Genomic DNA, 17,166 nt, shown 5'->3' on the forward strand with positions numbered 1-17,166 from the left:
TCGGAGGCCTCGGGGGCTCAGCAGGGGGAGTTGCCCAAGGGTCCGGCAGGCCCAGGATCCTCGCCAGGTCATTTCCCTGCGGGTGCAAGGACACACCGGCTGGGTGGGGGAGGACCCTAGGGTGGGCAACAGGCCCAACTGTAGCCCATCTGTGAGTCTAGCCAAGCCCTCGGTGTTTATAATTATGTGATCAACGTACGTGAGTGTGATTTATAAGGTGATAAAAGGCTATATAAATGCAATTTATTGTCATTTTCCTCCAATTCCGCCCCTTTTAGCTTCTCTGGCGCCGCCTGGCCTTCCTTCTCTCCCGAAACCTTTTCCGGAAGGCGTGGCCTCGTGGAGGAGGTGGGGCCTCCGGAAGGCGTGGCCTCGTGGAAGGAGGTGGGGGCTCCGGAAGGCGTGGCCTCGTGGAAGGAGGTGGGGGCTCCGGAAGGCGTGGCCTCGTGGAGGGAGGTGGGGCCTCCGGAAGGCGTGGCCTCGTGGAAGGAGGTGGGGGCTCCGGAAGGCGGGGCCTCGTGGAGGGAGGTGGGGGTTCCGGAAGGCGGGGCCTCGTGGAGGGAGGTGGGGGCTCCGGAAGGCGTGGCCTCGTGGAGGGAGGTGGGGGCTCCGGAAGGCGGGGCCTCGTGGAGGGAGGTGGGGGCTCCGGAAGGCGGGGCCTCGTGGAGGGAGGTGGGGGCTCCGGAAGGCGGGGCCTCGTGGAGGCGGGATGGGGGGGACGGGGCTCCAGGACTGGTGGTCTCGGAGTCAGAACCTCTTTTTTTTTTTTTTTTTTTTTTTTTTTTTTTTTTTCAACGTTTCTTTATTTTTGGGACAGAGAGAGACAGAGCATGAACGGGGGAGGGGCAGAGAGAGAGGGAGACACAGAATCGGAAACAGGCTCCAGGCTCTGAGCCATCAGCCCCGAGCCCGACGCGGGGCTCGAACTCACGGACCGCGAGATCGTGACCTGGCTGAAGTCGGACGCTTAACCGACTGCGCCACCCAGGCGCCCCTCAGAACCTCTTTTTGAAAAAGTCTGGTTGTCATTTTAACAATGCAGATCAGGTCTCCTGCAGAGCCCACCGTGGCCCGCAGCGTTTGCTGCCTGGGAAGCGGCGGACAGGGGCTGTGTGGGGACAGGAGCGCCCGCTAGCGGTGGGAGGGCTGGGCCCGAGGGCAAAACCCTGGAAATGGCTGAGGCCGGGAGATCGGGTACCAGGAATTCCCTTACGCTGTTCTCTCTACTGCCTGTGTTCCAATGTCCGTAATGAAACATAAAATACCCAATCAACCAAACAAACGTGAGCTTCAAAGAAGGATAATTCTTCGCCAACGAAGAAGGGGAAAGTCTATCTGTGCTGTGGAATATTACCCAGCAGCAAAAGGGAGTAAACTATTGGGGCGCCTGTCTGGCTCAGTCTGTAGAGCACATGACTCTTGATCCCAGGGTCATGAGTTCAAGCCCGGCGTTGGGTGTAGAGTTTACCTTGAAAAAAAAGTTTTTTTTTAAGGGAGTGAGTTATTGATACAACATGGATGGATCTCAGAATCATTATACTGAATGAAAGAAGCCAGAAAATGGGTGCGCGTTCTATGATTCCATGCGTCTTGGCTTCCAAAGAAAGTACACGAATCTGCAGTGACAGGAAGCAGATCGATGGTTGCCTGGAGACAGCAGGGCAGCGGAGGGAAGGAGGGACCACAGAGGGCATGACTGCGATGATGGTCCGTATACACTTGTCGAAGCCTACCAAATTGAATTCTTTCAGCATCTGTGGCTTGTTCTATGTCAATTACCGCATCCTTGATATGTGTATGTATATATACATACAAATCTGTTAACCATGAAGACTTAGTGGGGAGGAATCTCTAAACAAAAGAAGCAGAATGTGTACATTTTGGTAAATAAAAGCTGCAGTGGATTTTCTAAAAATCAACCATTGATACCTCACCTTTCTCGAAAATCCTTAGTTGTAAGAGTCTGAGGAGACTACAAGAGACCATCTTATTCACTTCCTCCTCCTCTTTTCTGCTTCTCCGTCAGCTCTGGCTTCTTCAAAGCCTCGGTAAGATCTCGAGTGATGACACATCCCCCGCCCGCCCATACGCACTCACGCGCTCCCCTGAGCTCAGCCCAGTTCCCACGGCCGGCCCCAGCCCAGGCGCCACGGCCCCCCACCGGCCCCCCACCGGCCCCGTGTCTGTCTGGCCCAGGGGTGGCAGGCCGCCAGTTGGCAGGCGGCGGGAACTCGAGGCTGCACTAGGCCTGGAGCGGCCGGCAGGGGCCGCTGTGTCTTTGCTTTTCATCCAAGCTCCCCGGCCGCTTCTGCAAGCTGTGTTTCTGGGAGGGCATCTAACACAGTCCGCCTGTGAGACAGTCAAGTTAAAGGCTTAAACAAACTGGCAAGGAAAGGACCCCGCGTTCCAACCGCAGGCACAGAACGAAGCCTCAGCAAACGTTAAGCAGACGGAACAGGGCTGAGCCATCAGGGAAATTACAAAAGCAAGAGTATGACCTTCCTTCCGAACCCCGCCGTAGGGTGTGCGGTTCACGTGGGGGATGGTGTTCACGTGGCGGATGCGGTTCCGCGTCGTCGCTGCCCTGCGTGGCCGGCAGTGCGTCCCCGTCAGGCTGATCCTGCGAAGGTTTGACCCTCGGTTGCCCTCCCGATGGGAGAAACTACATTTGTAACAACCCTATGACACAGTCTGGGGGGTATAGGGGAAAGCCAAAGCAGGTGACAACAGAAGCTGGTTCCAGAAGCTGACAAGAGGGAACGAGCGTCCAAACAGGATGATACCATAAAAAGTAGCTCCAGGGTGGTTGGGTAAAAGGACTACTTTCTTCTCTGGCGTCTCTCAGCATGCACGCGGGCCCAGTGACTGAAAGCTGTAGGGAGGCAGGTTGGTACCGATATGAACAAGAACTTTCCGACGTGCCCAAGAGAATCCAAAGCAGGCATCAACAAGATACGGTGCGTGTGTCCTGCGGGGTATTATTCAGCCTTGAAAAGGAAGGAAATTCCGGCACATGCTACAGCAGGGATGCCACTCAAAGACATGCCAACTGAAATAAGCGAGACAGAAAAGGACAAATATTGTACGGCTCCTCTTAAATGAGGTGGCCACTCCGATTCATAGACAGTAGAAGGGTGGTTACCAGGGATGTGCACAGGGACCAGGAGTTGTTTAACGAGCCCGAGTTTCTGTTTTGTAGGATGGAAAGAGCTTTTGAGATTGGTCGCACAACCCTATGAATGTACGTGATACCGAAATGTACTCTTAAAAATGGTTACGATGGTAAATTTTAGGCTATGTGTATTTTACGCCAACAAAGCATTTTTTTTTTTTCAACCAAAAAGAGCATTTGGATAGTCTGCGCTGCTCTGAGAGGGGATGGGTGGCTTCGGGAGGCAGCGGAGGTAAGTGTGTGTGTGAGTTGTGTATGTGTGTATCACTTCCTGTCCTCTGTCTTTGCTCCACCCCCCACTCTCTGTCCCTCTTCCGATTGTGAATTCCCTGCTGACGTGGGAGTCGTCTCCTCTTCATCTTTATACCCCCCAGAGGCAACAATGAGTGTTGAAAGAAACGTGCCATGATATTGGCTCCCCCATAGCACGATCACCAGTCACCAGCAGCCGCAGCGGTACCCCTTGGGGTACCCCTGAGACGGGGCTGTGCACCTCTGCCCTGCGGCCGGCCCCCACTTGCAGACAGCGTTGGGTGGGCAAGAACAATGCGGACAATGCATTGAAGCTGGCTGGCCATCCACTGCCCACCCCCACAGGGCCTGGGTTGGCAGGACATACCCAGTGCGTGCTTCCTTCCATTTCCCACCGTGGACGTTTCCCGAGGAACGTGTCAGAACGCATTTCTCTGGGACCAACGTGTCGTACTGGACCCTCTCCTTACGCCTTGAAGACTAAGATGTTCCCTGGGCCAACCTCTTCATGTGCTCCGATTACCTTCCAGGGGAGCTTTGTCAGACGTTACTCTAGATCGGACGTTGGATCGGATACTTATTGGTCGTCTATAGGATGGGTGTTACACTAAGGATGAGCTGGATGGATAATGGGTAAGTCCCCATTATGCAGACAGGTAGACTGAGGCCCAGAGAGCCTCACAATCCACCCAGAGGCATATCATTATTAAATGGCAGAACTGAGATTTGAACCCTTTTCCGTATTAATGCTATTTTTACTCAACTATGCCGACTGCTGTACAGATTTTAAACTCAACATTATAACAACTCAGCAACTTGACATACAGCTTAATTTGGGAAATATTTCGTGTTTATTGTGCGCTCAGCTTGGAGAGCTGTAAACTTGGGAGAACTGATACTCTTGCTGGGGAGGACTAAGTAACGTTAACAGGTTAATAACTAGACAACACTATAGAATACAGCATCGGTCCGATGATAGAAACGATAATAGCTGATAGTTACTGAGAACTTACTAAGTGTCAGGCACTTTGGAATCACCCTAAAATATCTCACAGAAAACTTGCGTTTCACATGGGAAACCAGGGGTGCCCAGGTGGCTCAGTCAATTAAGTGTCTGACTCTTGGTTTCGGCTCAGGTCACGATCTCACAGTTTGCGAGTTCAAGCCCCACGTTGGGTTCCGTGCTGACAGCATGGAGCCTGCTTGGGATTCTCTATCTCCCCCTCTCTCTCTGCCTCTTCCCCACTAGCTCTCTATCTATCTCTCTCGAAAATAAATAAACATTAAAAGAAAGAAAAAGAAAGAAAGAAGAAAGAAAGAAAGAAAGAAAGAAAGAGAAAGGAAGGAAGGAAGGAAGGAAGGAAGGAAGGAAGAAAAGCAAAGGTCAGGAAAACCACCCACAACCTCATAGCTGGTAGGGCAGGGTTTGGTCTATCACTCTTTCAAAATTCATGCCCTTGACTACCACATGCCCACACTATTCAACTGCACACCCCCACAGTCTCTGCTCTTACACATATCGCCAGCTGTTTAATGTGTCTAAGACTTACTTCTCCAGTGACGTCGCCAGCACCTCAAGAACGTGGAGCGCATGTCTCCATGGCAGCTGGTAGAGCGCTGGGCACGCTGGGGGCGCTGGGTGAATGGCTGCTGAATGACTGATCCATGTGATTACATCTCCGACTCAGAGGAGGGAGGGGGGCTTTGAAAGAGAATGTGGAGAGAAGATAAACAGCTTCCTATGGAGGCAAAGTCCTCTCTTTTCTCAGCGTAGGATCATGGAACGAGGAACACAATTGCTGTACTATTACAACGAAAACACAACACCTTTAAACCTTTCCAGTGTCTGCAGAATAAGTAAGGTCCCTATACCAGGCCTGAATGCATACGTTTAATCTCAAGTGGTCCCAGACTGGGAATGCCCCTGTGGTGCCTGGCAAAAGTCATCTTACTCTTAGGCCTCAGAGGATACTCACAAAGAAGTTTCCAGGGACAATGAGCAGCAAACCGTAAAAAAAAATAACCGACTGTGGGGCACCTGGGTGGCTCAGTCAGTTGAGTGTCCAACTTCTACTCAGGTCATGATCTCACTGTTGGTGAGTTTGAGCCCCACATTGGGTGTAGAGGTTACTTAAAAATAAAATTAAAAAATTTTTTTGCATTTCATTTATTTGAGAGAGAAAGAGAGAGAGCTTGTGTGAGCATGGGAGAGGGGCAGAGAGAAAGAAAGAAAATATTAAGCAGACTCCACGCTTAGCATGGAGCCCAGTGTGGGGCTCAATCTCACAACCCTGGACTGATGACTGGAACCAAATCAAGAGTCAAACGGATGCTCAACCAACTGAGCCACTCAGGTGCTCCCAAAATAAAATCTTGAAAAAATAAATCAGTGAAGACTTCAGTTATTTGGATTACCAGGCACAGGTTATAATCAATTTATGTTTATTCTGTTTAAAGAAAATACCTGCAAAGGACAAGGGCCTAGAGAAAGTGACCTAGTATATTTGAAAAAGAACCAGACAGAACTTGTAGAAATGGAAGCTAGAATAAACAAAGTCAAAGGTCCTGAGGTACAGGTTAGCGGGAGATTAGACAAGCACAAAGAGAAGATTGGCGAGCTGGAAGACAGAACTGGAGAAATGACCCTGAACATAGCAGCCAGATGAGGGTCGGATCAAGAATGCTCGAGAAAAAAAACCACAGCAGACGTTATGCTGTGGAACAATAAAAACTTTCCCTTTCAATAAGGGAGCAAGACAAAGATGGCTGTTATCATCACCTCTTTCCATGCGGTGCCAGAAGTACAGAAAGGTTAGGGGGAAATCAAATGGCCATTATTCCCAGAGAATGTGAATGGGAACAAAAACAATACAAAGAGAATCTATACGTAGATTATTAAAATTAACAAGTGAATTGGTAAGTTCACTGACCACCCCCCTCACCAATATATAAATTTCTGTTATATTTTTGCAACAACAAGAGATATAAAATAAAATTTTATTTTAAAAAGATGATGTAGGGGCTCCTGGGTGGCTCAGTTGGTTAAGCATTCGACTTCGGCTCAGGTCGTGATCTCACAGTTTGGTTCATGAGTTCGAGTCCCATGTCGGGCTCTGTGCTGACAGCTCAGAGCTGGGACCCTGCTTCAGATTTTGTGTCTCTCTCTCTCAAAAGTAAATAAACATTAAAAAAAAAAAAGATGATGTTGATGGAGCGACTGGATGGTTCAGTTGGGTAAGCATCAGCATCTTGATTTCAGCTCAGGTCATGATCTCACGGTCGTGAGATCAAGCCCTACATCAGGCTCTGTGCTGATCATAAAGCCTGCTTAAGATTCTCTCCCTCTGCCCCTCCCCTCTTGCGTGCAGTCGTGTTCTTTCCCTCAAAAAACAATTAATTTAAAAAAATAAAAATAAAAAGATGTTGTTGATAATAGCATTGCAAACACCAACCATCTAGGAACTGGTCTAAAAAGAGACATCCATGGTCCCCACAGGGAAAATGAAAAAATTCCTTCAAAGACTAAACTAGGGGTGTTGGGTGGCTCAGCCAGTCAAGCTCTTGGTTTTGCCTCAGATCGTGATCTCACAGTTTGTGGGATCGAGCCCCAAGTGTGGAACCTGCCCCCTCCCTCTCTCTGTCCCTCCACCGTTCTCTCTTGCTCTCTCTCTCTCTCTCAAAAAGAAAAAAAATAATAAATCCACTTAAAAAAAATCGTTGCTAAAAAAAAAAAAAAAGACTCAATTAAAGAAGCCCTGAATGAATGGAGAAGATATCAGTTCCCTCCAAATGATCCATAGTTTAATATAAACCCAACAAAATCCCCAAGATTTTTTCTTCCCATAAAGTGTGACAAGTTGGTCTCCATACGTATATAGGGAAATGCAAAGAACCAAGAGTGGTCAAGACTCTTTTTTAAACAAAAGGGGGGGGCAGGGGAAGACTTGCATGAGCAGGTGTTCAGGCTCGTTCTAAAGCTGTGTGCGACCTATGGGGCGAGGCACTGACTCCCGGAAAAGCCCACACACAGCTGTGCACCGTGTCCATGCACCGTTGTCTTGGGACAGAGACAGCTTGGCCGGGCAGAGAGGACGGCGGACGGTGACCCCTGGAGATGAGAGATGGGGGGGGGTAGCGGGGGTACCTGGCTGGGAGGCAGGGAGTTGCTTTGCGTGAGCTTTGCAAAGTCGCCCCCTCCCCCAGCGTCGGCCCTCCCACCTGTGAAATAAGCGGATGGAACTAGAAAGCAGGAGGGCAACTTTTCGGCGCTGGGTTGCCTAGTCCCGGGTTGAACTTGGTGGTGGCCGTCATCGGCCGGCAGAAGGCCAGAACGTTAGGCGGGGCGCACCGTTGCCAACATTTTGATGCTCCTTCCTTTTGTCCTTTTCCAGGTGTCCTCAAAGCAGAGCGCTGACGACCACCCAGGGAGCAGCAATGTCTACGGGTAAGTGATAGGTTGGGGCCAGCACGTTGCCTCTGCCATTTACTTTGAGGGAGGGAGAGAGAGAATCCCAAGCAGGCTCCACACCGTCATCGCAGAGCCCCATGCGGGTCTCGATCCCGTGAACTGAGAGATCATGACCTGACACTTAAGAGTCAGACACTTAACCGACCGAGCCCCCCCCACCCCCCGCTGCCCCGATGTCCCCGAGGCCACAGGTTCTTGTGTCGGCTCCAGCTGCCCGCAGAGCCCTTGTGGCTCACAGGTCGCCGTCCAGATGCGGCCCTGTCCTTACAGGGAGGGCCCCAGCCACAGGAGCTCAGAAGCCCTACACCTCCCAGCCGCGTTGATCTTCCTCCTGAGAAAGGCCAGCCTGACCCAGGTCATCCAGGGCGTTCGTTCGCTCCGAAACTGTGTGCAGGGGCGCATTTGTGGAGGAGACGCGGGCCTCAGCCTTCAGGAGTTTATAGCCTGAAGGGATGACAGATGGGTCTCCTGTGATGGCATTACAATTTTCTTGGGAAAGTGCTTTTAAAACCCCTGTAGGGTTAGCTGAGGACCCCAGGCCCGGAGACCAGGCCTTCTCTGTTCCAGGCCATCCCGCCTGGCTCTGGGCCGAATGACCAGCAGCCCAGCAGGAGGCAATGACTTTGGGCCCCTGTTCTGTTCCCCCCGGACCCTGCCCTCCTGGCTTCCTCACCTCCAGTCTGATGACCGTGCTCCGCCCTGTCACTGGCATGTGGGTGACTGTGGTATCCAGGACCATGGGTGGGGACAGGTGTCAAACTTTGGGCTTAACAGCTGTTTTTCTTACTGATTCCAAATGGCTTCAGGGCAAGAACCCTGCTGGTTTCCCTTATTTAACACACATTAAAAAAAAATTTTTTTTTAACGTTTATTTATTTTTGAGAGACAAAGACTGAGCAGGGGAGGAGGAGAGAGAGAGGGAGACACGGGATCCAAAGCAGGCTCCAGGCTCCGAGCTGTCAGCACAGAGCCCGACGTGGGGCTCAGACTCACAGACCGAGAGATCATGATCTGAGCTGAAGTCAGCTGCTTAACGGACTGAGCCACCCAGGGGCCCTTTATCTGATACACGTTTGCAGGGGTCCTTCCCGGAGGAGCTTGGTCTCTTCAGAAGTGCAGGCAGCGGGCTTAGGGGAGGTCAGAGAGGGGACAGGAGCAGCCTGAGGGCTCACGGAGGAGTTGGGGACGATGACAATGGTTTGAAGGCACGTGGGAGTTCACCGAGGGGAGGGGGCGGTCAGAGCAGCCTCTCTAGCCGAGGACGCCGTGTGCAGGCAGGTGGCATCTGGGCACAGGGCGGTGAGGGCACGGAGGGCGGGAAGGTCTGGGTTGTAGAGAGGGCACTAAGTGCTTGCTGGGACCCCGACTTGGCATAGAGGGTGAAGCGGTGAGAGCACATACCCCTCACCCCCACCCCTGCACCAGCAGTCAAGGCCCAGAGCCTTATCAGCATCACGGAGAGCCCTGGGCCTCCTTCAAACCCTTCTCACGGCTCTGCCTGCCTGGAGGAAGTGGGCTTCGCCCTTGGCAGCCGGGTGTGGTCTCGTGAGCTGGGGCGGGACAGCATGTCCCACTGTAACGCTTGCCCCGGGGGGCGCCCGAGCATGTGGCTCTTTTCTGGGGACCTGGGGGCATGGGGACAGGCCTGCCTATGGGTCCCCAGGAACGAACCGCCCACAGCTCAGTCCTGGATGAATATTTCCGCTGATTTTAAAGAGAATTAGCGTGACTTTCTCCAGTTTCCACCATCCCGAGGAATTTTGAAGGGTTAAATTCTGCCACAAATGAATTTCTTCTTTTCGAGAGAAGAGGCCGCACGCCAGGACGCCCCTCAGGTGTCCCCACCTTCCCCAGGAGTCTACTTACTTGCTGGCCCTGTCAGGCTCTGTCGGCCTGCCCCGGTGCCTCGGGAAGGAGGACAGGGTCACAGAGGCAAGCTCTGTGGGGGCGCTGACCCTCCCCAAGGTCAGGACAGGCGGCAGCCTGCCTCTGGTCCCCAAACTTGGGCTCCGCGGCCTTTGAGGAGAACCCCCTCGGGGAGTGAGCAGCAGGTCTCCTGCCCCACACCTGCTGTGGCTCCCGTTGCCTCTGGGCCCTCCGTGGCCCTTCTCCCCACTCCCCCCCCCTGCTGCCCATGCAGCTCTCCGGGGCAGTAGCCACACTTCCTTCCCTGCCTCCTCCCCCACCCCCAGCTCTGCTGTCAGAACCTGCCAGAGCGGCATTTCTGGGAGAAATATCCTAACATCTGCAGTTTGCTATGAAATACCTGCAGAAATCAGATGAAGTGGATGGTGTGATAAATACAGCAAAAAAAAAAAAAAAATGTATTTACTTAATCGTTGAATCTACAATTTCAACCTTTCTCTATGCTTGGAAGTCTTTGTAATAAAATGTTGATGAGCAAAATCCTTCAAAGCCCGGTTAAAATACCTCCCCCCCCTTCCCCCGCCAAACTCTCTCCCTCCCCTCTGTCCTCATCAAGCTGAAGTCTCTCCCTCCTTTATTGCCACCCAGCCTCCACACTTGTGACCTGTAACGTAGCAGCTACACAGGACAGGCGGGCTTATACCCTCGCCCAGCCTCAGGAAGGCAGGATGGGTCCCTGACTCATCCCTGGTCCCTCACAGCACTGGGCACACAGTAGGCGTCTCACAGATGCTTCTTGGAAAGGCCTGTTTGATGTAAACCTGGGCCACGGGGGCCTTGACCAAACGTGAAAACCTTTGACCCCCGAGACCTGATCATCCTTGATGACATCTGCGTCCTTCTGAGGGACGAGGGCGGAGACATGTCGAAGCATCAGGGCTGGGCCGGTCAGGCTGGCTTTGCGGACACGGCCTGCCTCCCCTGAGGTCTCTGGGGATTGGGCCACAGAAGCTGAGGCCCCAGGAGGGGAAGCCTGGCGATCCCGGTGGCTCCGGTCTGCCCCTGCCACTGAAGATCCCCCAGCCCGGCCACCTGTGTTCATAGGTGGGGAAACGGACCTAGAAGGGGGGAGCCGGCCCAGCCCTCCGACCGGCAGGGCAGTGCGGGCTCCCTCTCCGGCACAGCAGCGAGCCTCCGGCAGGCAGGTGGAAGGTCCCTGCGACACGACCGGGGAGCGGCCGGAAAGAAAGGGAAGTTTGGGGTACAGCGAACACCACCCAAAAGTCCCTACAAAGTCCAGAAAGTCAGGGGGTGAACCATCAGGTGTAGGCTGGAGGGAAGCACTTTCTGAAGGCCGGGTTGCAGGAACAGGGGTCTGACTGTGGTCGCTTCTCCCGCGTCCAGTCCTGTCCGAATGCCGCACCTCCTGTGTGACCCCCGAGGGCGCAGGCCCAGCGCGTCAGTCAGGCAAACGGATGTCTGCAGTCACATTTGCGAGGGGCTGTGCAGCGTGTAAGATTCAGTGTCACACACTGTCTGCACACGATATTATTTATGCCCTAGAATGAATTTATGGACCCAGCTCCGTTTTATTTTGTTGTATGGTATCGTATTGTATTTTTTATTTATTTTTTGGAGAGAGAGAGAGAGAGACAGAGAGCCCGCTGGGGAGGGGCAGAGAGAGAGGGAGACCCAGAATCCGAAGCAGGCTCCAGGCTCCAAGCGGTCGGCACAGAGCCCCCACGCGGGGCTCGAACTCACAGACTGTGAGATCATGACCCGAGCTGAAGTCTGACGCTGAACCGACGGAGCCACCCAGGCGCCCCTGAACACAGCTCCGTTTTAGAGGGAAAACGTTTGATGCTCAGAGCTGCAAATGCCTCGGCCAGGGTCGCAGAGCTAGTAAGTGACAGAGCTGGGATTTGAACCCTGGCCCTTCTACCCTGAGGGCCCTGACCCTTAAACTTCCCAGCCGCTGGCTTCCTCACCTGGGTAAGTAGGGGGAAGTGAGGTCTTAGCGGATAATGTCATGGGCAACGAAGCCAGAGAAGTAGGCAGAGGCCTGCTCATGTAAAAGATTACGAAGGTATCCCACAAAGGGTTTCAGTTTGGGTCTTAGGACGGATCAGGAGTCCACGAAGGGGCCATTGTAGAGATGACGAGTTTGAAGGTGACATCTTACCTCCTGACACCCTGTCCGTGTCTCCGGCCCGCAGAGCCCCAGACGGCAGCCACGGGAGGCCAGACGGGCAGTCGGACATCCCCACCGTTTCGTATGACTACTCAGAGGAGGCGCTGATGGCCAGCATCGAGCAGGAATACTGTCGCTGAGGCCACTGAGGCCGCTGCCGCCGCCTGGCAGGCCCCCTTGCTCCTGCCCCCGCCCCCGCCCGCCTCCGCCGCTCCTCTGCCACGGGTCCCACCTGACCCGACTGGGGTGGCGCCTCACCTCCCCCTGTCCAGGCTCTGGCTGGAGCTGAGCCCCCTCCAACACGCAGTTACTCCGGCTCTTTCAAAAGACCCGGCTTCCAGCAAGCTGGCTCCAGGGGTCCGTCGTGCCGACCATGGCCTGAAGAGAGACCCCGGGGCTGCCCCACAGGTGCGTGGGCAGGGGATCTCCCAGAGGCTCCTCTCAGTCCCAGGTAGGGCTTGTCTACAAGGTCCTTCCCCTCTCCGATGGCCCTCTCTCCATCTGGGCTGGGGACAGCTCACCGGCTCACCGGCTCCGGCTGCCCTCTGTGGGTCCCGGGGCAGGGCCTAGAGTCTGCATTTCTAACCAGCTCCCAGGTGAGACCCAGGCCCCCGGGGCCCCAGCCTCCCTTGGGGTAGGAGGGATTGAGTCTAAGCTTCAGACCTCATGTGATGCTTCCTTCCTGGTGCTGGGCCTGGGTGACAGAGGGGAGCACAGGGCCGGGAGCTGGAGCCCCGAGTTCTGATCCTCCCTCTTGCACTCCCTTGCAGCCACTTTCCCCTTGTCAAGGCCTCAGTTTCCCTCTCCGGAAAGTGGGTCCTGGAGGCTCTTCCGGGCATTCTGGCCCTGACAGTCTGGAATTAGACAATTCCAGGCTTCCTTGATCCCTGCTGTTCCGCCACCCGCTGGGGCACAGGGCTGCCCCCCGCCTGCTGAGGGTGGGCGCCCCTGTGCACCTGAAGGAGGTCTTGAGGGACACCCGCTCTCGGCAGACCACGGCCTCACGGGACTGTTTCACTCTCTTCCCACCGGGTAGAAGGTAGAAGGGCGTCAGAACAAAGGGGCACGTGGGGGCGACGTCAGCTGTGGCCGAAACCAGGATGGGTCTCAGCTTGTTGCATTTACCACCTCCCTGGCGTCGCCTGCCAGGTGCGAGAGCATCTCGGGAGCTGACGAAGGGCCCGTTGGCACCGTCCCCAGACCCACGGGCCTGCTGCCGTCATCGGCAGGCGGATGTTGCCATGAACTTTTATTACTTGACAAGAGAGCCTTTGATGGGCTGTTCCATGGCTGGGAGGTTCTTCCCGCTGAGCCAGAGGACGGCCCCACGGAGCCTTCCCACAGGCGCCCCTGAGGGATGGGCCAGGACCTTGACAGTGACAGCTATGCCCCATCCAAGCCCCAATCCTCTCTTTTGATCAGAGATGACAGCCATTACTGTTTTAATAATAGGAAACACTCCTTTTAAGAGAAGTTAAAATGTTATTCAAGGACAAGGCCTTGAATTCAATGATGTAAAGTGTTCACAAGTTTACGTCGTTATTTTGTTAAAGCAGAAAACGTTCAGCCGGTTTCAGAGAGAAAGATGATACCCCTGCCTCGTCCAGGGGAAACCTCACACAACCCTTAAGGACACAAAAGTGTTAAGAAAATAAAATTCCTCATGTCGTTACTGCAGTCTGTGTGGAAGTCAAGGTGAATGCCAGTAACCAAAGCGAAGCAGTTGTTCCCAGGTCTTTTTTTTTTTTTTTTTTAATTTCTTGGATTCAGAAAAGTGTCTTCTTTTTTTTTTAAGTTTTTAATGTTGACTTTAAAAAAAATTTTTTTTAACGCTTGTTTATTTTTGAGACAGAGAGAGACAGAGCACGAACGGGGAGGGTCAGAGAGAGAGGGAGACACAGAATCCGAAACGGGCTCCAGGCTCCGCGCTGTCAGCACAGAGCCCGACGCGGGGCTCGAACTCACGGACCGGGAGATCATCCTGAGTTGTCCTGAGCCGAAGTCGGACGCTGAACCGACCAACTGAGCCACCCAGGTGCCCCTTGTGGTCCAGAGTCTCAAGCCATTTCACACCGGGCTGCCTTTCGTGGGCTGTGCCCCCCTGGGGGCCCTGCTCGACGCTGCCCAGGGCTGCGTCTTCCGAGCCCCTGCCGCTTGGAGACTGGCCCTCCACTGGATGCCAGGTTCGTGCGTGAGCCAGCTCTGGTCTCTGTTCGGCACGACGTGCTGTCTCCAGGGGCCGGCACACCCAGAAACATGTATTCACCCTGGAGAAGGTCAAGGCCGTGGGAGAAGTGTAGCCGACGCCCCACTGAAGGTCTAATCCATGTGGGTGGAGGTTCTTCTGGCGATAATTAGGCAGAAGAAAGGCCTTCTTGGGTGTCATCGGGAGGATAAAACACGTCTGAGGCTCAGGAAGGAGGCAACACGAAATCAGACCTTTGGTGTGGTGACATCTGGACCCCCTGGGGACAAATCCCACCTTGACAGGTGGCCAGGGCTCTATGTGCTGGCGTGCTGAAATCTAAAGTTTCCAGAGCTGGAAAGGAAAAGCTGCTTTTTCTGTGGGGCATGGACACGGGGAAGGAAAGGTGACACTCGGTGTAAGTCCTGATGGAGGCCCCCGTGTAGCCGGTGTCTGGGGGGTGTGGCTACACAGGAGACTGAAGGAGCTCGTGGTTTCGTGTAGTGCTAAGGGCATGGGACTGCCCTGCCCAGACCCCGACTTCCACCAGTGTCAGGGGCCTGTGGCCAGCTGTCAGCAGTGACACCACTTGGCAGCGAGAATCACCCGTGGCAGCGTCGCTTTGGCTTTCTTGGCTCGATCCCTGGGGAGCTGCAGCTGGGACGATCCCAACGTGGGCTGGCTGAGCCCCAAGAGGCTTCGGACAGTTTGTAGGGAAAGCAGAGAAAGTACAGGGGGAAGGGCTGAGGTTCCTACTAACCTGGCAGGAGAGAGTCTGAGTGGAAAATAATAATAATACGACCTCGGTGGCACCTTACGCGAGTGAAGCACAGGTCACAGAACCATGGTGTGTGTGTGTGTGTGTGTGTGTGTGATTTGTACAAGTACCTGAAGAGGGTTTGCTCCCCGCCAGGGTCTGTGCTAGGTGGGCCCCGGAGGTACAAAATGCACACGTGATAGGAGCAAGCCGAGTGCCGGGCGAGCAGGTGCAGGGAGCCGTTGGGGTCTGGACCCTGCGGGCCCCGCTGCTCACGCGTCCTCGGAAAACGTGGGGTTGGAAGTAGCCAAGCTCCGTCTGGAGGCCGATCGGCTTCTCTCTGCAGCGAGAGCTGGGAGAGCGCCTCGTGGAGGGAGGAGGCCCGGACTCTGGTCTTGGCCTCACTTTCCAGTGATCCCGGCATCTTAGCGTCATTTTTCCAGCGGGCAGAGGTCTGTCCAGCCTGCCGCCCACGGTTACCGGGAGGCTTAAATGACAGACGGCTGGCTGCGTGCTCTGTCACTGCAAAGCCCATATAGGTGAGAAGTGGGGGCCTGGTCGTGAGGAAGGGGGACCCTGTCGGGCCCCTCAGTGTAGGTGGAGGGGCTGGTCTGTGCTCCGCAGGAGGCCAGTCGGGTCTGGGGTCTGGGGTCTGGGGTCTGATCTACCAAGAGGGCACAGCTCTTCCTCGGGGATGCCCCTGAGGCTACCAGCGAGGACCCATGGCCTCAAGCCCCCCCCCCCCCCCTCCGTCTACCAGCAGGAATTCGGCATCTTTCTGGTATTCCCTGTGTTATGTTTGAGAGGTCCCCCGGCCGCGTACTCACAGGCCTGGGGACCCCATGCTCCATCGTGCCCCCTTGAGGCCAACCACAAGGCTCTGGGCCTTGTGAGAAAACACGGTTGCCTCAAGGGTCCCAGCCGCTGCCAAGGCCAACGTCTTAGGGTCTTTTTGGGGGGGCGGGATCACACCACCCCCTCTGCGGTACTTCGGTATCCCACAGCGACACTGCCTGGGCACTTTGTGTCACGGCTCCCCGGATTTGCACGCACAGCCATCTCCTTGGATTTGAACATGGAGCCCGGTGGGCACAGGGCTGGCCCGGCCAGTGTCCTGTCCTCCTGCGCGTACCCCTTGTGCCTCTTCCGACCAGCCTCGTTCTCAGAAGACGTCTAACTGTGTCAGGTCACTCTTCGAGAAGCCGATAGGAGCGATGGCCCCTCGGCCCAGAAAACGGACACCCGCCCGTGTGTGACACGGCTCCCTTTGGCTTCAGGGTGTTGACGCCCCCGAGGTTTGTGCACGCGCGGATTGCTCAGGGGCACCTCGGCGGGTCTCCAGGATTCTCTGTACGGTCCTCTCTTCTCTGGCGCTCTGTCCTGTGATGTCTCACCGCCTTAGTGTCCCTGGACCGTCAGTGCCGTCTCAATCAGGGACCCCTCTGGGTCCTGCCTGGTTTCCCCTCCCTCCACTGCAGCCTGGACATTTCCTCAAGGCAGCAAATGGGGGCAATTGTAGGGTTCACCCCACTGACTTCCTGTTTCTCAGGGTGACCGTCTTTCATGGCCTAAGGTCCAGTTCCTTGGAAAAGCTGGCATCGTGCTCTCGTTCTTTCAGATGTGAGGGGGTATTCGGTTCTTGTTACTCCCTCTTGGGCAGGAATGGAATGCGTGTTTCTATTATTTTAATGTTCATGCTGTCACAAGTTGGCCCGTGGCCGTCCCTTTGAAAGGTTTCTTTGCTCTTTAGCACAGTCCCTGCCATTGTCAAAGGCAGCCGGCGATACAAGAATACGATGTAAGCCTGTTCTGGTATTTCTGGGCCCCAAGCAGCTACCCTTCAAGGGGCCCCGGCTCCCTGGGGTAGGAAACAACTCAGGTTTTCTTCTACACGCGAAATTAAAGTGCCGGGCGCTGAGACGGGCGTGTTATCTCTTGTCTTTACTTGGTCCTCATTTCACAAATGAGGAAATTAAAGATCAGAAAGGTAGAATGTCTTCCAGCAACACAGGGCTGCAGGGGGTCGGCCTGCCTCAGCCAGGCTAGCGAAGTGGCCGGTCAGGAATCCAAGGCCTACGAGACCTCTTGGAGGAAAAGAAGGCCGCTCTCTTGCCCGCTGCCTCTGCACGCGCGCCCTAGGACTGGACACTGGGAGAGACAGGACTGCCCACCTCCTCGCCTTTCCTGTGGAGACCTCACAGCCTTTGCCTCTCAAAGACCATCTTCCTCCCATCCAAGTACTAACCAGGCCCGACCCTGCTTAGCTTCCGAGATC

The 17,166-nt window shown here is 54.6% G+C and overlaps 1 protein-coding gene across 2 annotated transcripts in view; it reads left to right on the forward strand.

Annotated features, from left to right (window-relative positions):
- Nucleotides 1-13,626, forward strand: part of CYS1 (cystin 1) — a 22,097-nt gene extending 8,471 nt beyond the window's left edge. The window contains exons 2-3 of one of the 2 annotated variants that reach the window (XM_045447753.1): nucleotides 7,816-7,868; nucleotides 8,460-11,434. In XM_045447753.1, the coding sequence (XP_045303709.1) occupies nucleotides 7,816-7,868; nucleotides 8,460-8,682 (276 nt within the window). In that variant the 3' untranslated portion in view covers nucleotides 8,683-11,434. Of the gene's footprint in view, nucleotides 1-7,815; nucleotides 7,869-8,459; nucleotides 11,435-11,974 lie in introns of those variants that run through there. The other variant, XM_045447754.1, reaches the window with a different exon arrangement.
- The last annotated feature ends 3,540 nt before the right edge of the window (nucleotides 13,627-17,166 follow it).

Source organism: Leopardus geoffroyi, chromosome A3 (assembly GCF_018350155.1).
Source record: "Leopardus geoffroyi isolate Oge1 chromosome A3, O.geoffroyi_Oge1_pat1.0, whole genome shotgun sequence".
Taxonomy (NCBI): Eukaryota; Metazoa; Chordata; class Mammalia; order Carnivora; family Felidae; genus Leopardus; species Leopardus geoffroyi.